Source organism: Chrysemys picta, chromosome 13 (genome assembly GCF_011386835.1).
Source record: "Chrysemys picta bellii isolate R12L10 chromosome 13, ASM1138683v2, whole genome shotgun sequence".
Classification (NCBI taxonomy): Eukaryota; Metazoa; Chordata; order Testudines; family Emydidae; genus Chrysemys; species Chrysemys picta.
This window is the reverse complement of record NC_088803.1, coordinates 15,973,705-15,998,604: the sequence shown is the minus strand read 5'-3', so window position 1 is coordinate 15,998,604 and position 24,900 is coordinate 15,973,705. Positions and strand designations below refer to the sequence as shown.

General features: G+C 47.0%; 1 protein-coding gene across 1 annotated transcript; it reads left to right on the top strand.

Moving 5' to 3' along the window:
* Nucleotides 1-647: 647 nt before the first annotated feature.
* Nucleotides 648-23,082, top strand: LOC122174137 (olfactory receptor 14A16-like). The gene is made up of 2 exons (XM_042854979.2): nucleotides 648-890; nucleotides 22,120-23,082. Exons 1-2 carry the CDS (start codon nucleotides 648-650, stop codon nucleotides 23,080-23,082), a joined length of 1,206 nt encoding a protein of 401 aa, XP_042710913.2.
* The last annotated feature ends 1,818 nt before the right edge of the window (nucleotides 23,083-24,900 follow it).

The following is a 24,900-nucleotide window of genomic DNA, read 5'->3' as shown; positions in this document are numbered from 1 at the left end:
GGAACCCCATTTATGTTGAAGCTAATGAAAGACCCCTGTATGCTGCTCCATATACATATCCTGAGAACTTCGGTCTACCATCCGCAGACTGATGGGTTGGTAGAAAAGTTTAACCAAACCCTCAAGCTATGATAAGGAAGGTGGTAAGTCGGGATGGGAAGGATTGGGACACCCTACTACCCTACCTTATGTTCGCTATCCGGGAGTTACCTCAGGCCTCAACTGGGTTTTTCCCCTTCGAGTTATTATACAGGCATCACCCCCGTGGCATACTAGATATCGCCAAAGAGATCTGGGAAGAGGAACCCAATGAGGGGAGAAATATAATAGAGTATGTAATGCAGATGCGAGACTGGATAGCCCGGGTTACCCCTATTGTATGGGAACATTTGGAGAAGACACAGGACACCCAGCAAATCCATTACAATCACCAGGCAAAAGTGCGACAGTTCCAACCAGGGGATCGGGTTATGGTGTTGGTACCCATGGCAGAAAGCAAGCTTCTGGCCCAATGGCAGGGGCCCTATGAGGTGGTTGAACCCATGGGGGAAGTAACCTACAAGGTGCGGCAGCCAGGATGCAGAAAACAAAAACAGAATTATCATGTTAACCTTCTGAAACCCTGGCATGCACAAGAGGCATGCACAATGGTCCAAAGAGACCTAACCCAGGAAAACAAGCATTCCAAACAGGTGAAAGTGTCTCCTGATTTAACACCAGACCAGAAGAATGGGGTGTCTGAGATGATCTTCCGGAACCAAGATGTGTTCTCGACAAAACCGGGTCGAACAACCAAGACATATCACCACATCGTCACGAACCCTGGGGCCAGAGTAACAATGAGGCACTATTGGGAGCCAGCAGCAAAAAGGGAGGAAATAAAAGCAGAGGTAAAAAAAAATGCTGGAGTTAGGGATCATCGAAGAATCCCACAGTCAGTGGTCCAGCTCAATCGTGCTGGTGCCCAAACTTGATGGCACCACAAGATTTTGCAATGACTTCTGGCGACTAAACGAAGTATCCCAGTTTGACGCGTACCCCATATCTCACATAGATGACCTAGTGGACCGTCTGGGAAATGCCCGGTAATTGACTACCCTAGACTTGACAAAGGGGTACTGGCAGATTCCCCTTGCAGAAGACTCAAAGGAAAAAACTGCATTCTATACACCAGAGGGTCTTTTTCAATATACTGTCCTCCCTTTTGGACTACATGGGACCCCAGCTACCTTCCAGCGCCTCATGGACAAGCTATTACGCCCGCATAACAGTTATGCTGCTGCCTACTTGGACGATGTGGTCATTCATACCCCAGACTGGGAAACCCACCTGGAGAAGGTGGAGGAAGTCCTCGATACCTTCAGGCGATCTGGCCTTACAGCAAACCCTGCCAAGTGTGCTGTAGGGTTTACAGAGGCCAAATATCTTGGCTGGGAAAAGGTCTGGTAAAACCCCAAGTGAACAAGTTAGAGGCCATCCAAAATTGGCCCCGACCAAGTCGCAAGAACAAGTCCGGGCGTTCCTAGGTGTGGTGGGGTATTACCGACGATTTATCCCCCACTTTGCCACAAGGGCAAGCCCCCTGACAGACCTAGTGAAAGCCCGTGGACCTGATCTGGTGAGATGGTCTGTCGCAGCAGAGGAAGCATTCACAGACCTATGGACTGACCTCTGCAGTAACCTCGTACTGATAGCCCCTGATTTCACCAAGGAGTTTATCCTGCAGACAGATGCATCGGAAGTAGGGTTGAGGGCCGTTCTATCACAGATGGTCGGGGAGGAGAAACACCCAATTCTATACCTCAGTCGGAAACTGCTTCCAAGGGAACAAAAATATGCAATGGTGGATAGAGAATGCCTCGCTGTAAAATGGGCCATGGAAACATTGCGCTACTACCTGCTCGGGCGCAGATTTGTCCTCGTGACCGACCATGCCCCTCTTCAATGGATGCAGTGGAACAAGGAGAAGAACACAAGAGTGACCAGATGGTTCTTATCCCTCCAACCTTTCCAGTTCCCCGTGCAACACAGAGCAGGGAGACATCATGGCAACACCGATGGCTTGTCACGTGTGCACTGTCTGGCGTCCCAAGCTGCCCAACTCCTTGGCGTTGAGCAGGGGGCAGGGATATGTGACAGACCTAGCCAGTGGGGTACAGGAGTCTGGTAGAGGGCAAATATACTGGTCACTGGATGAGTAGTTTTCTGTTTCCTGAGTGACCAGAGCAGGGCTGCACTAGAGTAATCAGGAACCTGCTAGAACCAGTTAAGGCAGGCAGCCTAATTAGGACACCTGGAACCAATTAAGAAGAAACTGCTAGAACCAATTAAGGCAGGCTAATCAGGGCACCTGGGTTTTAAAAGGAGCTCACTTCAGTTTGTGGTGTGAGTGTGAGGAGCTGGGAGCAAGAGGCGCAAGGAGCTGAGAGTGAGAGGGTGTGCTGCTGGAGGACTGAGGAGCACAAGCATTATCAGACACCAGGAGGAAGGTCCTGTGGTGAGAATAAGGAAGGTGTTTGGAGGAGGCCATGGGGAAGTAGCCCAGGGAGTTGTAGCTGTCATGCAGCTGTTATAGGAGGCACTATAGACAGCTGCAGTCCACAGGGCCCTGGGCTGGAACCCGGAGTAGAGGGCGGGCCCGGGTTCCCCCCAACCTCCCAATTCACCTGGACCATGGGTTCTTCCAGAGGGGAAGTTCTCTGGGCTGTTCCCCAACCCACATGGTGAATCTCTGAGGCAAGAAAATCTGCCAATAAGTGCAGGACCCACCAAGATAGAGGAGGAAGTTTGTCACACCACCTTATAGTCCATTCATCCAATCCATACTTTTTTAACTTTCTGGCAATAATACTGTGGGAGACCATATCAAAAGCTTTGCTAAAGTCTAGATATATCACATCCACTGCTTTCCCCATATCCACAGTGCTAATCATCTCATCATAGGAGGCAATCAAGTTGGTCAGGCATGCCTTTCCCTTGGTGAATCCATGTTGACTGTTCCTGATCACCTTCCTCTCCTCCAAGTGCTTCAAAATGGTTTCCTTGAGGACCTGCTCCATGACTGAGGACCTTCAGAATGGAAAGGCAGGAAATGGGAAGGTTTTTTTGCCCCAGATCCCGATGGCCCTCTCAAGGCCAATGCTCAAACCGCTGAGCTATCTGTCCCCCATTAGATAGTGACATAAGGTGGAGGGATAGCTCAGTGGTTTGAGCATTGGCCTGCTAAACTAGGGGTTGTGAGTTCAAACTTTGACACGGACATTTAGGGTTTGGGGGCAAAAAAATAGTTGAGGATTAGCCCTTCTTTGAGCAGAGGGTTGTACTAGCTGACCTCTTGAGGTCCCTTCCAACTCTGATATTCTATAACAATAAACAAAAACATCTGTGTTCAGCTAGTGCATGGACCATGGGCTTCTTCCATGCCCTGCTTAATACTAATTTTGCTTTCAAGTTGCATTTCTGTGGGCCCAATTCAACTTTCATTTCAGCTGTGAGCTCCCCTCCTCTTTTACAAGTGTCCTACTCTGAGATCCCTCACTAATCAAGTGGTGCTTCTCACTTATGCTCTCATATCTGGGATCAAGCTCCTTCCTCCTCACCCTGATCTTCTACATTCACGTCATCTCCACCATCCTGAGGATATACTCTGCTGAGGATACATCCTTCTCCACCTGCAGCTCCCACCTCATTGTGGTTGGCTTATTGCATCTGACAGGTTCTTTCCAATACATAAAACTCAGCTTAGTCACTTCTGTGGTTCTGGATGAAATGTTTGCCACCCATCTTGACCGCCCCCATATTGAACTCCATCATCTACTGCCTGAAAAACAAGGAGGTGGAAACAGCTCTAGGGAAAATGCTGGGGAAATGCACATTTCTCAAGTAGTGTTGATGTTCTGATATTTTAAATAGGAGAACATAGAACTGTGGATAACTAGTGTTTGTGACATTCTGAGATCTGAGTTTCTACTGAAGTCCTATACATAGTAGGAAGGACTGCTAGCTCTCTGCACACAGGTGAAAATTGTTCTTAAAGGCAGATCCCCAGCTGTCTGAAACCATTATAGCTGCCCTGAAATAAACGGGGCTGCACTGATAAATGCCAGCTGAGGATATTGCCTCCATGGGTAAAAAGATGTGTCTCAGAATCCACCTGCTGTCAAAGGTTGACTTAAAGAGGATGTGGGCTGGGATAAATGAGGACTCAACCACAAGGTATGAGATTTTCAGAAGACTCTGGGGGAGTGCAATGTCCAGCTCCTATTTGATGAGAAACTTTTAGCCCAGAAAGATGCCCAAGGTCAACTAAAAAAGTGTGGAGAGCAAGACATTGAAACCTGAGCTCTTCTTCAGTGCCAGTCCAGAGTCTATAACGACAATTCCATCTATGTGCCCACTGCTAGTGCCATATTCTCTTCCCATGCCAGCCTGGTGTCCATGTAATATCCTCTGTCCAGATAGCAATTCTTCCATTTTCACTGGGAGAATTTCTTCTTTCACACTCTTCACAGAAAATGGATCGAGGTGGTTAAAAATGGAATATTTTCATTAAAAAACATGTCCCTCTTTCTCCTCAACATTCCAATCTTCTGCAACCAGCTCATTGAACAAAAAATAACTCTGCTCAGATATTCTTACCTCTGATTTTTGCAGGATGTCCTTAGAGTTACTCTCTAGCAGTATAAACTCTTCATGATAGGACTCAGGAGTGCTTTTCTAAGTTTGTTAGTTCTGCTCAACATTTTTCCCATGAATATTTTTTTCCAGTCTGAAAGTTTGGTTACATCATGATAGAAATTTTCTGTGGGAAAATCTAATTTTGAAGAAAAATATTTGATTTTATATTGGGAAAGAAGAAGAAGAAGAATTGTCCTCTCAAAATGACATGACAACTTTCACATTTTGAGTTGAAATTTTAACTTAAATTGACAGTAAATGCCGTAGACAAATTATCTGTCTTCCCCTCCTGTCTTCCACAACTCATGCGTACAACCACCCTCCCAACAGCAGTGCACACCAAAACACCACCACCCTCACTTTATGCAAAAGTTGCATAGGGAAGAAAGAGAGGAGGTCTCGAGTGAATGGACTTTCTTCATTCATCTTTTATAATTTTGTGCATTTTCTCTTCTCTATAGATGTGATACTGCATGCATGTGAGTGTTCATACTAACTGGACATGCCTCTACATCCTGTCTGCATGGAAGACCTCCAACTGAGTGTTGGGGTGATGATGTGTTTGGAGATGCATTTGCTCTGGGGCTTGGCTGGGGCAGGATGGAAGCGAGGGGGTTCTGGCTGGTTGGGGCTGGCTGGGGTGGGAGGGGAGCAAGAGGGGTCTCTGGTGGGGATGACTGGAGTGTGGGGGGGTCTGGCTAGTGGGGCTGCTGGGGCAGGAGGGGAGAAAGGAGGGTCTGGATGGTGGGGCTGACTGGTTTTAAAATTCAACTTTATCTAACTGGCTGAGTGACGCGAGGCCCTGCACTCAATCGTGATGGCATTCTCTGTCTACCTGTGTTTATCTAATAAGATCACTTTTGAAAATCACATCCAACCAGATTCCAAAATGTCTGGAAATATAGTTGGCCCTTGTATTTCTGCTTAGTTTCACCTTAATTGTCAATTTCCTGGTTTCCAATGTTTCATTTTGGGTTAATTACAACTCCCCTCTACTGTAGTTTACTCTGAATTGCTGATACGCACTACCAGCCTTTACTGTGTGTTAATGTTGTGTGTAATTGGCAGTAGTCTCAATATTAGCACAGGTTATATTGTATTGGAAGAACACAGATGCTAAATCTCTGCTTTAAATGCAAAATGAACCTGAGCCTTAAGTACAGACTTGCAACCAGGGCCTCCAGAGACATATATATTTTTTTTAATTTTAGGGCCAGATTCCCTCATAATTTCTGGTTGCTTTGTGCTGCTCCTGAGTGGTGTAAAGGAGCCAGAGAAGACTGCCCAGTGAAACTGAGATTATTTTGATTGTAATATCTGTGGGGCAGGGACTGTCTTGTTCTGTGCTTATACTGAACCTAGCACAATGGGGTCCTAATGAACAGTGATCCTAGATGTTATGAAAATACAAATAATAATGATAATAATAATGCATGACTGTTTTGTACTGAGAAGTGTGACATACCTAGAATGCAGTGGTTCTCAAACTGGGGGTCATGGCCCCTCAGGGGGTCGCAAGGTTATTATGTGGCAGGTCATGAGCTGTCAGCCTCCACCCTAAACCCTGCTATGCCTCCAGCATTTATAATAGAGTTAAATATAAAAAACTGCTTTTAATTTATAAGGGGGGGTCACACTGAAGAGGCTTTGCTGTGTGAAAGGGGTCACCAATACAAAAGTTTGCGAACCACTGCTAGAATGTATTCTTGCATCTGTTTCTCCATTTGCAGTTGGCTGACAGGTTTTGCTATTTGGGTTATTGTGCAATTAATAATAATAATAAATCATTAATAATAAAATAAGCAAGTAAAGGTGGGATTTGGAAAAGTGCTTAAATACCTCCAAGGACAACAGAGTTAGGTCAGCACTGAATGCTTGGAAAATCTCATGCTAAAATATGAAATGTGACTCATGTAGTTGAAAGGTAATAAGGCAGGGGGAGGATTCCGAAAAATGTGATTTAAGAACACAGTTCCCATGGATGTAAAGGTTGATAGAATGTATCAGTACAGTAGATGCTCATTAGTAGAAATATATTGGTGCCCTTTTGTGATGTTGCTCCTATGCATCATTTGTTAAGGGGAGCATCATTTGACCCAAGGTGTATGAAGAGTTAAGAGCATTTTGGAAGGGGTGGGCCAGCCACGGTGTGGGGGAGGAATTTGGGGGGATGGGGAGGATCCCATGTTTGGGGGAAATGGGACAGGGGAACCCTGGGTTCGGCAGGGGAGCCCCCAGTCAGCAAAATGGCTGAGCGAACCTGGCTGCTGGGGACAGGCTGAAGATGCTTCTGCTGGCAGCTCCATGCCCCACCCTGCAGAGGAATAGATGCCTGGGGAGGGCACTGGGCACACCTGCAATGGAGGGGGGATGGCTCCTAGCACAGACAGCGGAGACAGGTGGGGGAAGGGGAAAGGACAGTGCCCTGGGAAGGGAGGTCCCATGACCCCCCACTGAAAAAGTCACACCCACACCTCGCCAGCAACAACCGAAATGGACCGGATAGCTCAATGTATGGAGGGGGGTGCCCCTATACTCCCCATTTCAAAATAGCAAAAAACTCCCCTCCCCCACCTGTAAGCCAGACGCTGAGGAAGGGAGGATGAAACTTTCCAGCTGGGCCTCTGATGCTCCCCATCAGTCCCGCCCCCCACTGAAAAATCCCTCTCTTCCAAACCAAACAACACCCTACACATGCTCTCCAGGCAGTCTCTGTCAGGCAGGGCAAGTGGACCAGGCTGGATGCCCTGGAGCTGTGCTGAAGGGCCAGGGTTGTGTGGGGAGTGGAAAGATGGAGTTTGGAGGTGGAGCCCAAGACCCTTAATGCACCCACACCAACACCTCTGCCCCTGGATGTGACATCACAACATCACAGATGTTGCTCTCCTGCTTCTGCTCTGTTGCTGCTGAATTGGGAGTGCTTTGTTCCAGGTGGGCCTTGAGTGGGCCTGACTGGTATAAAAGGGCAGTCAGCAGCGAACCAGCTAAGCGGCGAACAGCAGAGGCTAACAGAGGGAGTTTGCCTGGGAGTTTGCCCACGGAGAGCCCATTGAGGCTTACATCTCGTGGACTTCTATGAGTTGCTGCAACAGCCGAGGAAGCTCTTAGAAGGAAGGTAATATGGAAGGTGAGCCTTCAGTTGTTGTAACCTGCACAGGTTGTGCCATGTTTGTCTTTCTTCCACAGGACAGAAACGACTTCGTCTGTAGAAAGTGCAAGCTGGTCTCCATACTGGAAGAAAAGATTTGAGGTCTGGAGCAACAAGTATCGACCCTGCGTTGCATAAGAGAAAATGAAGATTTCCTGGACAGACATCAGGATATGCTTCTACGGTCACAACGTTCTGAAGAATCGGAACAGGTTGGGCAGAGGGTACTGAGGGACGGTGTAGAAAATTGGCAGCATGTGACCTCCAGAAGAAGAAAGAGGAACGTCCATGTACCAGCAATGGAGATACAGGTGAGCAACCGTTTTCATGTTCTCTCCACAGGTACTAATACGGAGAGTGGAGTAGATGATACATCAGAGGGAAGGGAGCAGAAGGAGACTCCACCGATTGGAAGGCATGAGATGCACTGTCCTAGGGATGGGGGTTCCATGACCACCACTCCCAAGAGAAGGAGGAGGGTGGTGGTGCTCGGGGACTCCCTCCTCAGGGGGACTGAGTCATCTATCTGCCACTCTGACCGAGATAACTGAGATGTCTGCTGCTTGCCAGGAGCTAGGATACACGATGTGACGGAGAGACTGCCGAGACTCATCAAGCCCTCGGATCGCTACCCCTTCCTGCTTCTCCACGTGGGCACCAATGACACTGCCAAGAATGACCTTGAGCGGATCACTGCAGACTACGTGGCTCTGGGAAGAAGGATAAAGGAGTTCGAGGCACAAGTGTGTTCTCGTCCATCCTCCCTTTGCAGGGAAAAGGCCTGCGTAGAGACCGTCAAATTGTGGAAGTCAACAAATGGCTATGCAGGTGGTGTCAGAGACAAGGCTTTGGATTCCTTGACCATGGGATGGTGTTCCCAGAAGGAGGAGTGCTAGGCAGAGATGGGCTCCACCTAACAAAGAGAGGGAAGAACATCTTCACAAGCAGACTGGCTAACCAAGTGAGGAGGGCTTTAAACTAGGTTCACTGGGGGAAGGAGACCAAAGCCCTGAGGTAAGTGGGGAAATGGGATACCGGGAGGAAGCACGAGCAGGAGAGTGCAAGAGGGGAGGACTCCTGTCTCATACAGAGAAAGAGGGATGATCGATGAGATATCTTAAGTGCCTATACACAAATGCAAGAAGCCTGGGAAACAAGCAGGGAGAACTGGAAGTCCTGGCACAGTCAAGGAACTATGATGTCATTGGAATAACAGACTTGGTGGGATAACTCACATGACTGGAGTACTGTCATGGATGGATATAAACTGTTCAGGAAGGACAGGGAGGTTAGAAAAGGTGGGGGAGTTGCACTGTATGTAAGAGAGCAGTATAACTGCTCAGAGCTCCGGTATGAAACTGCAGAAAAACCTGAGAGTCTCTGGATTAAGTTTAGAAGTGTGAGAAACAAGGGTGATGTTGTGGTGGGAGTCTGTTATAGACCACCAGACTAGGGGGATGAGGTGGACGAGGCTTTCTTCTGGCAACTAGCAGAAGTTATTAAATCGCAGGCCTTGGTTCTCATGGGAGACTTTAAACACCCTGATATCTGCTGGGAGAACAATACAGGGGTGCACAGACAATCCAAGTTTTTGCATTGCTGGAGAAACCAACTAGGGGAAGAGCTCTTCTAGACCTGCTGCTCACAAACTGGGAAGAATTAATAGGAAAAGCAAAAGTGGATGGGAACCTGGGAGGCAGTGACCATGAGATGGTCGAGTTCAGGATCCTGACACACGGAAGAAAGGAGAGCAGCAGAATACAGACCCTGGACTTCAGAAAAGCAGACTTTGACTCCCTCAGGGAACTGATGGGCAGGATCCCATGGGAGAATAACATGAGGAGGAAAGGAGTCCAGGAGAGCTGGATGTATTTTAAAGAATCCTTATTGAGGTTGCAGGAAAAAAACATCGCAATGTGTAGAAAGAACAGTAAATATGGCAGGCGACCAGCTTGGCTTAACAGTGAAATCCATGCTGACCTTAAACACAAAAAAGAAGCTTACGAGAAGTGGAAGCTTGGACAAATGACCAGGGAGGAGTATAAAAATATTGCTCAGGCATGCAGGAGTGAAATCAGGAAGGCCAAATCACACTTGGAGTTGCAGTTAGCAAAAGATGTTAAGAGTAACAAGAAGGGTTTCTACAGATATGTTAGCAACAAGAAGAAAGTCAAGGAAAGTGTGGGCCCCTTACTGAATGAGGGAGGCAACCTAGTAACAGAGAATGTGGAAAAAACTAATGTATTCAATGCTTTTTTGCCTCTGTCTTCACGAACAAGGTCAGCTCCCAGACTGCTGCACTGGGCAGCACGGTATGGGGAGAACGTGACCAGCCTTCTGTGGAGAAAGAAGTGGTTTGGGACTATTTAGAAAAACTGGATGTGCACAAGTCCATGAGGTCGGATGCGCTGCATCCGAGAATGCTAAACGAGATGGCGGATGTGATTGCAGAGCCATTGGCCATTATCTTTGAAAACTCATGGTGATTGGGGGAGGTCCCGGATGACTGGAAAAAGGCTAATGTAGTGCCCATCTTTAAAAAAAAGGAAGAAGTCGGATCCGGGGAACTACACGCCAGTCAGCCTCACCTCAGTCCCTGGAAAAATCATGGAGCAGGTCCTCAAGGAATCAATTCTGAAGCACTTAGAGGAGAGGAAAGTGATCAGGAACAGTCAACATGGATTCACCAAGGGCAAGTCATGCCTGACTAACCTAATTGCCTTCTATGAGGAGATAACTGGCTCTGTGGATGAGGGGAAAGCAGTGGATGTGTTATTCTTTGACTTTAGCAAAGCTTTTGATATGGTCTCCCACAGTATTCTTGCCAGCAAGTTAAAGAAGTATGGGCTGGATGAATGAACTATAAGGTGGATAGAAAGCTGGCTAGATCGTCGGGCTCAACGGGTAGTGATCAATGGTTCCATGTCTAGTTGGCAGCTGGTTTCAAGTGGAGTGCCCCAGGGGTCGGTCCTGGGGCCGGTTTTGTTCAATATCTTCATTAATGATCTGGAGGATGGCGTAGACTGCACTCTCAGCAAGTTTGCAGATGACACTAAACTGGGAGGAGCTGTAGATACACTGGAGGGTAGGGATAGGATACAGAGGGACCTAGACAAATTAGAGGATTGGGCCAAAAGAAACCTGATGAGGTTCAACAAGGACAAGTGCAGAGTCCCGCACTTAGGACGGAAGAATCCCATGCACTGTTACAGACTAGGGACCAAATTGCTAGGAAACAGTTATGCAGAAACGGACCTAGGGGTTACAGTGGACGAGAAGCTGGATATGAGTCAACAGTGTGCCCTTGTTGCCAAGAAGGCTAACAGCATTCTGGGCTGTATAAGTAGGGGCACTTCGAGCAGATCAAGGAACGTGATCGTTCCGCTCTATTCAACATTGGTGAGGCCTCATCTGGAGTACTGTGTCCAGTTTTGGGCCCCACACTACAAGAAGGATGTGGAAAAATTGGAAAGAGTCTAAGGGAGGGCAACAAAAATGATTAGGGAGCTGGAGCACATGACTTATGAGGAGAGGCTGAGAGAACTGGGCTTGTTTAGTCTGCAGAAGAGAAGAATAAGGGGGGATTTGATAGTTGCTTTCAACTACCTGAAAGGGGGTTCCAAAGAGGATGGATCTAGACTGTTCTCAGTGGTACCTGATGACAGAACAAGGAGTAATGGTCTCAAGTTGCAGTTGGGGAGGTTTAGGTTGGATATTAGGAAAAACATTTTCACTAGGAGGGTGGTGAAGCACTGGAATGGGTTCCCTAGGGAGGTGGTGGAATCTCCTTCCTTAGAGGTTTTTAAGGTGAAGCTTGACAAAGCCCTGGCTGGTATGATTTAGTTGGAAATTGGTCCTGCTTTGAGCAGGGGGTTGGACTAGATGACATCCTGAGGTCCCTTCCAACCCTGATATTCTATGATTCTATGCTATGGAGTGGAGAATTCACAACAGGGAAAATGTTCCGAGGGAAAATGTTTCTTGTAAGTGGCAGTTGCTCTTACAAGGTGTTGCTGCAGAGAAGTGTCTACTGTAATATAGTATACACTGCAATAGGGGAAACTTGTGATTATCCTAAAGTGAAGCATTGGAAATCCGGAACTTGACAATTAAGTTGAAACTAAACAGAAATACAAGGACCTAGAACATTCCCTCAAATTCTGGAATTGATTGGATATTATTTTCAAAAGTTACCATGTTAGATAAACACAGTCATACAGAGAAACTCCACCACATTGAGTGCTGGGCCTTACATCACTTGGCCAGTTAGATAAAGTTGAATTTTAAAAGCACATTTTCTGTTACCCTTCCTGGTGTGAGATTCTGGAAGTCTCAATGAGATACAATCCCAGGTGTGTCTGCAGAAGCAGTTCCAGGCGGGCGGGGTGATTCCTTGCACAGCCCGGGCAGAGGCAGCATTGCCCTTTTCTCTCCCCTCATTCCAAACGGTTGTCCCGGAACCCTGACACAAGGTTGTGTTAGCTGGGTACATGCTGGGAAAAGCCCCGAAGCCCCCCACTCAGGCTGGTGCAGAGAGGGGAGCAGAGCCCGGAGGCCTCCAGCCTGGCTCTCTCTCTCCTTCTCCTCTCCACCTAGTATCTTGTGTACCCCGTTGCGGCTGGGCTGAATCTCTCCCCAGGGGGCCCAGCCGAGGGACACCCCGTCTCTCTCTCGCTCTCCCGGGGGTCTCTCCCAGAGTCAGGGTCACCGTCCACTGATGGAAGAGGTGCCTGGCGGTTGCGGGGAGTCTCGCTTGCTCAAGTGGAGATGACTCCGTCCAAGGCAGAGTGGCGCCTGCCGACATTCCCCGCTCCGGCGGGGTCTGTCCACCAGCTACCTCGTCCTTGGAGTGCAAGGTCTCGCCTCTGCCCCACATGGAGGGAGCCTTCATTGCTCAGTGTATAACACGGGGGTCGCTTAGTCTCCTGTACAACACGAGCAAGAGCCTTGTGTCCAGCAAGTATAAATGGGAGTGGTTCCCCCCGGGCTTTGTCTGTGGGTCTGGAAGCCGGGGAGGGCGCCGCCCCTCACTCCCAGGCTGGGATGGCTGCATAGCCGGAGTGAGACTGCTGTCTAGCACTCTCCCTGAGTGGCAGAGAGAGGGGAGCAGGTCCCTGAAGCTCCTGATGTGTGTTTTGGGAGCACAGGTCCCCATGGACTCTCTCACCCAAAAGATGTTGGTTCTATTGCAGAATTAAAAAAAATACTATTTATTTTAAGTTTTAAATTTTATTTTATATGTTTTAAAATGTTTTTTTAAAATATATTATTTTAATTTACTTTCTATTTCTTTTAGATTCTGGCTAGGCCCTACAGCCACTCTCTACCCCTCTCCCACATGAGCTTAGCCCCTGGAGCCAGCCCCATCTCCACCCCCCTACACATGAGACCACCTATCCCAGCCCTCGCCCCCCCTGCCCAATTTGTCCAGTTCTTCCAGCCAATTCCTTGCTCCTCCACTCCAGTCAGACCCCTGCACCCCACACACACTGTCTCTCTAGCCAGATGCCTCCACCTTGGATCCCTGACTCCCCCTACTCTGGGCAGTCCCTCCAGCCGGACCCCTTGCCCTTCCACTGTGGCCAGCCCCCATAGCTGGGTCCTTCACTCCTCCCTTCCTACACTCTAGTCAAGCCCCGCCAGCCAGACTCCCTCACCCGCCATATTCTGGCCAGACCACCCCCCCCAGTCCATTCCCCCTCACTCTGGCCAGCACCTTATGCCTCTTCCTGCTTCAGCCACCATTCCAGAGGACATGCTTCCATGCCGATGATGGTTTCTGCTCGATAATGACCCAAAGCAATGTGGACTTGATTGATGCATGTTCATTTCCATCAACCTTCTGCTGGTGGCATCTGACTCAGATGATTTTCTTTTTTTGGTGGTTTCTGTAGTTTCTGCATCACAGTGTTGCTCTTTTAAGACTTCTGAAAGCATGCTCCATGCCTCCTCCATCTCAGATTTTGGAAGGCACTTCAGATTCTTAAACTTCGGGTTGAGTGCTGTGTAGCTATCTTGAGAAATCTCACACTGGTACCTTCTTTGCGTTTTGTCAAATCTGCAGTGAAAGCATTCTTAAATCGAACAACATGTGCTGGGGCATTATCCTAGACTGCCATAACACGAAATATATGGCAGAATTGCAGATAAAACCACAGAGCAGGAGACATACAATTCTTCCCCAAGTTTCAGTCACAAATTTAATTAACACATTATTTTTTTTAAATGAGCATCATCTAGCATGGAAGCATGTCCTCTGGAATGGTGGACAAAGCATGAATGGGTGTACGAATGTTTAGCATATCTGGCACATAAATACCTTGCAATGCTGGCTACAACAGCACCATGTGAATGCCTTTTCTCACTTTTAGGTGATGTAAATAAGAAGCGGGCAGCATTATCTTCCATAAATGTTAAACAAACTTGTTTGTCTTAGCGATTGGCTGAACAAGAAGTAGGACTGAGTGGACTTTTGTAGGCTTTAAAGTTTTATATTTTCTTTTTGAGTGCCGTTTATGTATGTGTAACAATAACATATCTACATTTCTATGTTGCACTTTCAAATTAAGACTGGTATGAGGTGAACTGAAAAATACTACTTTGTTTGTGTTTATCTTTTTTATGGTGCAAATCTTTGTAATCAAAAATAATATTATAAAATGACCACTGTACACTTTGTATTCTGTGTTGTAATTGAAAGCAATATATTTGAAAATGTAGAAAACATCCAAAATTTTTATAATAAATTTAAATTGGTATTATATTTTTGTTTAACCGTGTGATTAAAACTCTGATTAATTGTAATTATTTTTTTAATTGAGATAATTTATTTTGAGTTAATATCTTAAGTTAACTGCAATTAATTGACAGACCTAATTCCAACACATCAACACTCAACACCTAGACAAACAAGAATTAAAAATTACCAGACCTCAAGAAATTTTCCATGTCAATCAAGAATGTGAAGTGTAGGCCTAGAATCCGGAGTACGCGCTATATTGGTGATCCATAAATCCCCAAGGCTGTTAAGTATAAAGGCCCCAAGAAACTACCTTAGTAATTTGCAGATTGTAATTTGGTTGTCATATCTATCTATCTATGTTATCATCCTCTTGAAAGGGGCTATCTATCTATTGATTTCTCAGTCTATTGACCCATTCATCTATCAACCTATATACATTTTTATATCACAATCTTTGTTAGGTGCTGGATTGTGTTGAGAAGGCTACACCCCCTTGTTTGGGCTACATCTATTGTTGATCACCGTGTACTGGAGTATTATATCCTCCATGGGGAAGAGACTCCATAACTTGTGTACAGGAAGGGAGGTAAACCTGCAACAGGAGGACATTGCTGTGCCTAGGAAAGGGAGAGTGTGGAGCTGGGCACTGGGAACCAGATGGTGACTCTCAGGGGCTGCTGGCTGGGATTTTCTCCTTACACAGGGAAGATTGTAAAAAGACAATTTTGCAGTATAATGTCTGAACCCCTTGTTGTGCTGAACTGAACTGAAATCGGCTTCTTCTGCCTTAGTCCCATCTATATGGGGTCGGGTCTTTGGGTTACTTTTCTCCATTCCAGACTGTCTTCCTTCAGCCCAACATCTCTCAGCTCTCACAAAGCAGGGAGGGCCTAGTGCTGACTCCATGGCCCTCACTCTCAGTGCTACAGCTGGCTTCAGCAGTACCAGGCCCTGGTCTACACTACAACTTTAGGTCGAATTTGGCAATGTTAGATCCATTTAACCCTGCAACCGTACATACAACAAAGCCATTTTTGTTGACTTAAAAGGCTCTTAAAATTGAATTCTGTCCTCCTCCCTGACGAGGGGATTAGCACTGAAATCGACATTGCCGGGTCAAATTTGTGGTAGTGTGGACGCGTTTCGATGGTATTGGCCTCCGGGAGCTATCCCAGAGTGCCCCATTGTTACCACTCTGGACAGCACTTTCAACTCAGATGCACTAGCCAGGTACACAGGAAAAGCCCTGGGAACTTCTGAATTTCATTTCCTGTTTGGCCAGCGTGGCGAGCTCATCAGCACAGGTGACCATGCAGTCCCAGAATCGCAAAAGATCTCCAGCATGGACCCCGAATGGGAGGTACTGGATCTGATCGCTATATGGGGAGAAGAATCCATGAAAAATTTGCAAAATTTGCAAAATCTTTTCAAAAATCTTTTCAAAAATCTTCAAGGGCATGATGGACAGAGGCTACAACAGGGACCCGCAGCAGTGCCGCATGAAAATTAAGGAGCTCAGGCAAACCTACCAAAAGACCAAACAGGCAAATGCCGCTCTGGGTCAGAGCCCCAGACATGCCAATTCTATGATGAGCTGCATGCAATTCTAGGGGAGGGGGGCCTACAACTACCCCACCCCTGTCCGTGGACACCTTCAAAGGGGGAGTCTCATGCAACAGGGATGAGGATTTAAGCGATGAGGAAGATGATGAGGAGGAGGATAGCGCACAGCAGGCAAGCAGAGAAACTCTTCTCCCCGACAGTCATTCTGCACTTGCTCAGCCTATAGTTGAACAGCTCCTTACTACTGTCCAGGGTGCCTGTGTATGGCTTAATGATCCATGGCATTAAGGGGTAGGCTGGGTCCCCAAGGATAACTATAGGCATTAAAACACCCCCAACAGTTATTTTCTGGTCTGGGAAGTAAGTCCCTGTCTGCAGCTGTTCAAACAGACCAGAGTTCCTGAAGATGCGAACGTCATGTACCTTTCCTGGCCATCCCACATTGATGTCGGTGAAACATCCCTTGTGATCCACCAGTGCTTGCAGCACCATTGAAAAGTACCCCTTGCGATTTACTGGCTGCCAAGGTGGTACGGGCCAAGATATGCATTCCGTCTATTGCCCCACCACAGTTGGGAATCCCATTGCAGCAAAGCCATCCACTATGACCTGCACATTTCCCAGAGTCACTACCCTTGATGGCAGCAGCTCAGTGATTGTGTTGCTACTTGGATCACAGCAGCCCCCACAGTAGATTTGCCCACTCCAAATTGATTCCCAACTGACCGGTAGCTGTCTGGCATTGCAAGCTTCCACAGGGCTATCGCAACTCACTTCCGAACTCACTTAATGAACAGGCAACTTTAAGAAATGGACGCCTGTACGGACAGAGCCTGTATGGAAGGAAATATCAATCTGTGGACCTAGGCTTCCAGTCTCATCTCTGCCAGTACAAATAGAGAAAAGTGAAAGGGATCCTTGAGCCTTTAGACTCGGGTGAATGGGTCTGACTGCCCCTTGTGATGGTGTACTCCATATGATGTTATGAAAATATGCTAATGAGTGGGAATATAATTTAACTGTAATATGCTTCATGGAAAAGGTCTCTTGTAAGATATCATTACAAAGCTTATAATCTACTGAGTGTGTTCATCCTATTTGTATGAATGTATCATTCTTGTATCTGAAACTAGGAATATAAAATATAACTCTGAGGTCCTATTGTAGTTATGCAAAGTGTGGGCCATTAATTGTGGTTTAGAATCCTGATTGCTCCCATAGACTAGGATGGCTGTATATGGCTTTGACTGTAGATGGCTTTGTTTACTTGCAAGCCTTCCTGTGAGTCAGGCCCAGAAGAATGAAGGCTTGGGGTCTCACAGGACATGTGACCATGTCTCCTGGCACTGGAATCCATCTTAAATCTGGTGATTTTCCATTTAGAAGGAGGGGTGAGGACCCAGGGAGACAAAAGATTCCCGCCTTGTGCCAATGCTATATAAAGGGGTGGAACAGAACAAAAGGGGTTCCAGTCATGAGAAGTCCCCTAGTTAACACCTGAGCTGGAGCTAACAAGAACTGTACCAGGGAAAGGATTGGACCCAGATTAGGAAGGCATCTAGTCTCTGAAAGAAGCTTATTGGAACATCTCTGAGGGTGAGATTTACCTGCATTTAGTTTCCCACTGTATTCGGCTTAGACTTGCATGTTTTTGTTTTATTTTTCTTGGTAATTTACTTTTTTTCTGTTTGTTATTACTTGGAACCACTTAAATCCTACTTCTTATACTTAATAAATTCACCTTTGCTTATTACTTAAACCAGAGTCAGTGACTAATACCTGGGGGAGCAACCAGCTCTGCATATCTCTCTATCTGTATACACTTTATACAGAGTAAAATGGATTTATTTGGGGTTTGGATCCCATTGGGAGCTGGGTGTCTGGGTGCTGGAGACAGAAGCACTTCTTAAGCTGTTTTCAGTTAAGTCTGCAGCTTTGGGAGATGTGGTTCAGACCCTGGGTCTGTGTTGGAGCAGACTGGTGTGTCTGGCTCAACAAGGTAGGGTTCTGAAGTCCCAAGCTGGCAGGGAAAACGGGCTCAGAGGTAGTCTCAGCACATTGGGTGGCAGTCCCAAGGGGGTCTCTGTGACCCAACCCGTCACTCCCTCCCACTTACACCAGTGTCAATCAGGAGTAAATTCGCCAGAGCCAGGGAGGCTGCTCCCCCCTAACTCACCCCAGGGTAAGTCAGTGGAGTTCTGCTGCAGTACATCAGGGCTAAGTGGGAGGAGATTTAGGCCCTCTGACTCTGACCCACACCACATCTTTAAGGTGCCTACTTGAACCCCTCTTACCCTAGCTGCTCAGTGTCTCCCTCCCTCTACCTCACAGAGCCCAGGTCCCAAACAAACACCTACAGCCCCATATCCCCTCTTTCCCCCCTCACAACCCCAAACACCACAGACCCTCTCAGCACCTGGTGTCTGAGATCCCCCTCCCAGAGCCAATTCCCCACCCAAAGTTCCTGACTCAGCTTCCTCAGAGATCCCTGCTTAACCCCTCCTTAACTCAACAGACACCTCCTCTGCTCAGCCCCACTCCACTGATATGGCCCCAGCTACAGGGAACTGCCCCCCCCCCACTGCTGCCTTTTTCCCCTGTCCCAAGCACCAGCCCATTCTCTTCTCCTTATCTACACTGGCAAGCACTGGACACCACTTCCTTCTGACCCAACTCTCCTCCTTCCTCTGCCTGACCCAGCCCCTCTGTTCTAAACAGTGCCTTCAGGGTGACTACTGTGGAAAACCACACAGCACACAGCTAATCTGGGGAACTCACTGCCACAGGACATCACTGAGACAAAAAGTTCAGCAGGATGAGCCATTGGCACGGATCATGAGAGCCACTGTGGTTACATTATATCGGAGATTGAATTAAACCACCATGGTGCAGGTCTCCAGCCAGCCACTAACTCACAGACTTGTTCACTGGGGCTACAGCACGGGGGGCTGGTTCCTCCAGGAGTCACTGCTCTGAGCAGGGCTGTTCCCAGGAGCCTGGGGAAAGAGGCACATTTAATACCAAAAATCTCTGCCAGCTCAGCTCTAAGTGTTCAGATACTCTGAGGCCATGCATAGTGCTCTGCCCCCTTAACCCTGTGCCCCATGTAGAGTGGCGGTGGTGGTGGAGGGGCCTGCAAAGAGAGCCTGGGACAGTGACATGGGATCCCCTGCTCCCTCCCAGAAAAGGAGCAGGTGACTCTCTCCCACTCCTTGGGAATAGCTAGGTGCCCATGGAGAGGCAGGGTGCAGTAGAGGTCCCCCCAGTCCTCACCTCCCCAGCCAGGGTGTATCTGCTTGGGTGATGGGGTGGGGACAGCTGAGGAGCTCTTCCTCTCCTCCTGAACACAGAACCCCCTTCTGGAGGTTGGGGGGGTTGGGGAGGGGGTCCTGAGAGCAGTGGGGTTGGAGTTCGAACCCATGGAGAGATGCCTGGAGAAGTTCCCCTCTCCCAGAGCCATTGTCTCAGGCTCTCTGCAGACTCAGACAGATTATGCTGTAGTGACTAAATACAGGGCAGCTCCCCCCCACACACACGAGCTGTTGCTTCAGGCTGTGGGTGGTGCAGCATCAGGTGCTGACCTGACCCCTGTCATACCCCAGACACTGGCCTCTGGCAAATTCTGTGTTCCTGTAGAAAATAGGCAATTTCTGTTCGAAGAAAATCTAATGAGTATTTCACCCAGATCTATGAAAATTCAGTAAGAGCTCAAACAAAACTGAATCATGGATAAGCCATCCATTACACCATCCATTATAAATTATTCATCCGGTGTCAGGTCTTGTTCCCCAGGTTACAGGTGGGCCAGCTGAGGCACAGAGAGTTGAGATAATTTAGTTGTCTAGCTGGGTTTAAATCACAAAATCTCCAGGTGATTTGACTTTCCCTCTCTAGCCCCTGCTGCCTGGCTGCACTTGTTATAATTTTCAGCTGGGATTTTCAAGGGAGTTAGGCACCCAAGATATACATAGCTATTCCCTTAGGCTCCTTTGCAAATCCCAGCCTTCATATTTATGAAACTCAAGAAAAGTCCAGGCCTTGGAAATTTACAAGATAGAACCAGGGCCAGGATTACAAAGGGGTTTGGGCACCTAAAGAACTTGCTAGTTGCTTAGTGGGATTGGCAGTAGCACCTAAGCAAGTTAGGTGCCTAACTCCCATTGAATGTCCATGGGACTTAGCTTATCTGGCTGACTTGGAGCTTTGATAAATCCCAGTAGATGCATATCTCCATCTTTAAGTGCCCAAATCCCTTGGTAATCCTGGTCAACAGATACACAGAAGCTGGGCTGGAGTCAGGAAACCCTGGGGGGGGATCCTAGGGGCTGTGCTAGACAAGGGGCAGATGACAGAGGATCAGAATGGCTCCTTTTGGCTTTAAATGTGATGAATCGAGGAACTTTTGTCTCTGCTTCCGAGCTGTGCAGGGCCCTAGGGAGTGAGCTTTATACAGGGTAAAACGGATTTATTTGGGGTTTGGACCCCATTGGGAGTTGGACATCTGAGTGTTAAAGACAGGAACACTTCTGTAAGTTGTTTTCAGTTATGTCTGCAGCTTTGGGACAAGTAATTCACTTAAGCCAGCAATGAACTTGGAGACACCAATCCACATCTGGGCTTTGCCAGGAATGTGGCTTGGCTGGTAAAGAACTCAGTCATGCATGGACATGTGACTTGCCCAGGTAACTCCCAAACTCCATTTTGTAGCTGGACTTTGCATAGGAGAGAGGAGGGGGTCTCCACCCACAAGAGAAAGTTTATTTAAGCCCAGGGGAGACCCCTCCATTTGGTCTTCAGTTGGCTAAAGAGAAAGCCTCTCCACCCCCCAAAGATACCTGAAAAAAACTGGAATGAAGGACAGTAATTGCAAAGGGTGTGAATGATTGCTGGACCCAGACTAGAAGGAGATTAGTCTGTAAAAGGAAGCATACTGGAACTGGTGAGGATTTTATCTGTATTCAGTTGGATTAGACATAGATGGGCGTGTTTTATTTTATTTTACTTGGTAATTCACTTTTTTCTGTGTGTCACTACTTGAAACCACTTAAATCCTACTTTCTGTATTTAATAAAATCACTTTTTACTTATTAATAAACTCAGAGTATGTATTACTACCTGGGAGGGGTAAGCAGCTGTGCATATCTCTCTATCAGTGTTATAAAGGGCAAAAAAATTGTGAGTTTACCCTGTATAAGCTTTATACAGGGTAAAACGGATTTATTTGGGGTTTGGACCCCATTGGGAGTTGGACATCTGAGTGTTAAAGACAGGAACACTTCTGTAAGTTGTTTTCAGTTATGTCTGCAGCTTTGGGACAAGTAATTCAGACCCTGGATCTGTGTTGGAGCAGATGGGCATGTCTGGCTCAGCAAGACAGGGTGCTGGGGTCCCAGGCTGGCAGAGGGAAATCAGGGGCAGAAGTAGCCTTGGCTCATCAGTTGGCAGTTCCCAAGGGGGTTTCTGTGATTCAACCTGTCACACTGGGCAATTTGCAAATTGTGTAGTTCTAGCTTCTTCTGATCTTCATTCTTACTTATTTTGCTTCCTTTTCTGTCCCTACTTCCCTTACCCAAAATACGCAAACATAAAATAACAAACCAGTAACCACTTTGTCTGTTCTCCAGCCACCACACTTAAAATTCATTTAAAATCACTACCAGTATCTCAAAACAATCAGCTGTGCACAGATCCTGCTCGACTACACCACTGTGATGGGTTGGATCACAGATCTTGGCCAGATCTTCAGATAGTGTAAACTGACCCAGCCTCACAGGCTTCAAAGATTTGTGCCAATTAAGACCTGTGTGATAATGCACTGGACTAGCGGTCTCATTGTCATCGGTGAGGAGCACTCACTCTCCTGCTCAATGGAAGTGACGAGCGCTCTGCTCCTGTACAGTCACATCAGGAGTTACTTTGCACAGGGGAATTGGGAACAATCCCTCTGTCACTGTAATCCTGCCCATTGCCCTTCTCCTTCCCTCCACAGGCATCACACAACGTGCTGAGGAAGAAAATGTCCAATCAAACTACTGTGATCGAGTTCTTTCTGCTGGGATTGTCTGACATTCAGGAGCTGCAGATTTTGCACTTTGTCATGTTTCTAGTGATTTACTTGGCAGCCCTGATGGGAAACCTTCTCATCATCATAGCCGTAGCCCTCGACCACCATCTTCACACCCCCATGTACTTCTTCCTGGTGAATCTGTCCATCCTAGACCTCGGCTCCATCTCTGTCACCATCCCCAAATCCATGGCCAATTCCCTCATGAACACCAAGTCGATTTCTTCCCAAGTCTTTTTCTTCCTCTTTTTCATAGGAGCAGATTTTTCCCTTCTCACAGTCATGGTGTATGATCGATACATTGCCATCGGTCAGCCATTGCACTATGAGAGAGTGATGAACAGGGGAGCTTGTGTACAAGTGGCAGCCAGTGCCTGGGCCAGTGGCATTCTCAATTCTGCACTGCACACTGGAATCATGTTTGCAATATCCTTCTGCAGAGGCAACATGGTTGATCAGTTCTTCTGTGAAATCCCCCAGTTACTCAAGCTCGCCTGCTCTGACTCCTACCTCATTGAAACTAGGCTTCTTGTCTTTAGTGCATGCTTATCTTTAAACTACTTTGTTTTAATAATTGTGTCGTATGTTCAGATCTTCAAAACAGTTCTGGGAATCCCCTCTGAGCAGGGGTGGCTTAAAGTCTTCTCTACCTGCCTTCCTCACCTCATTGTAGTCTCCTTGTTTATTTGCATTGGCACATTTGCCTACCTGAAACCCACCTCCAGGTCAACGTCGGGTCTGGATCTCGTGATAGTTGTTCTCTATTCTGTGGTGCCTCCAGTAATGAATCCAATCATCTATAGCATGAGAAATAAAGAGCTCAAAGCTGCCATGAGGACAGGGTGGAGATTATTCACTGAGAATAAAAGGTCCATCTTTCTCCTGTGACTGTCATTTCATTGTGTTGCTATATAAATGGAATCAATAGATGACATTAGTTTCTTCCTGAGAACATGGGAGGGATAGCTCAGTGGTTTGAGTATTAGCCTGCTAAACCCAGGGTTGTGAGCTCAATCCTAGAGGGGGCCATTTAGGGAGCTGGGGGGAAAATAGTTGGGGATTGGTCCTCCTTTAAGCAGTAGGTTAGACTAGATGACCTCCTGAGGTCCCTTCCAATCCTGAATTCTATGCTTTGCATGCAAAGGGGTATTTAATTGGCAAAAATGCAGACAAACTCAAGTTAGTAGAGTTACTGTTGATTTACATGAGTGTTAATTCAATTGTAATGTATTTATCTAGCTATGTATCTATCTTGGATTTTTCTACTGCCACCCATCCCCATGTTGTCTGAGCACCTTTCACATAAAATCAGTAGCCAGATCAAAGTCCCTAATGGACTTCATGAGCTGCCTGGGTCTTCTCCATTTGGAGGTATGAACTCTGCTTGGGTCATGATGGCTGTTGGTTTATTGTTTGTTTGTGTAACTCAGTGGGATATGACCGTGTGAAATCATAAACTGTATCAGTGGAATTATTGGCATGCTGACAGCACAAATCTGCTGTTTCTCAATGGCAGTGTATTGGGCTGCATTCCAGACAATTTCCCTGCCTGGAAAAGGCGTTTGACACCCCATTAAAGGATCACCACTGACAGCCATCAAAACTAGACTTTAGAGTCATTGATGTTTATTGTCTCTCAGTGAATACTCTCCTCCTCCCCATGGAAAAAATGATTGGATGGAGAATGGAACATCACAGTTTGAATCCATGCCATGGAGACAGGGGCCTGTTAAACAGGCCGGTTCTGCTCCGTGCAGGGATGGGCCGATCATGGACACACATAAGAAGGACAGGAAGGAGCAACCCAGACCAAAACTCTGATGAACTTCTGACTTACAGACGGGGTGAGAACAGTCCAAGTAAGGGGGCACCTCATGACTCTGTTGTTTTTGCATAGTATCTAACTCTTCTGTGCTTTCAGAGTAAAGTGACTCTGCTTAAGAAATCCTTTTGTTCAGCCAGTGTTCCTTGTTTTCCTGCCACATTGTCCCTCAAGGGGTTCAACTGGAAGCTCATAGTGACCTCAGACTAGGCAGAGCTCTGGGGCAGTGTGTGTAAGTTACTGAGGGGCTTGTCAGAACACAGACACCGGTTTTGAGGTCTAGAGCAGATGGACAGGGGCCTCTCCTGGCCAAAGGAAGAGCATCAGACAAGAAGCCTCCACTTGGGAGTATGTCCTAGAGTCCCAGAGTTTGTGAGAATTACTAGACTTTACTTAGACCCAGCTGACTTAGAAGCAAATGGAACTCAGTGATTGGGTCCACTCACAACAGACTGGTGACTGTACAGTCAGGTCCTGGGCCAGGTTGTAACAGTTAGCCTGTCTGGATTCATTTTGTTATATTTTGTCAGTTGGCAGGGTTTTTTTGTTTTGGCCAGGGAGCCATCATTGCAAATTTCCTGATGGAAAACCTTTTTTTTTTCCAAAATTGAATTTTTTAGGGTTGTTTGGGACAGTGTCTTTAAGGGCTGAGCTTCCCAGACAGACAGTCTGAGGGGCATTGAGAAGCTCTTGTTGCTATGTCCAGCCAGCTGGAACTGGACACAGTGGCACTCACTTTAAGCACTGAAAACCACCATTTTCTCATGGAAAATATTGATTTTCTTAATGGGCATTTTGTTAGAATATAGAACTTAGGTGTATTTTTATCACTTAGCTAGTTATAGAGGTATAAAACAAAGAATAAAAATCACAGTCAGCCTGTG

What these genes read in the sequence shown, in the direction of transcription:
- LOC122174137 (XM_042854979.2), top strand. Translation starts at nt 648, where the DNA reads ATGGTCCAAAGAGACCTAACCCAGGAAAACAAGCATTCCAAACAGGTG. An exon ending in GGGAGGAAATAAAAGCAGAG is followed by an intron (nt 891 to 22,119) that starts GTAAAAAAAAAT and finishes TTCCCTCCACAG; the next exon opens with GCATCACACAACGTGCTGAG.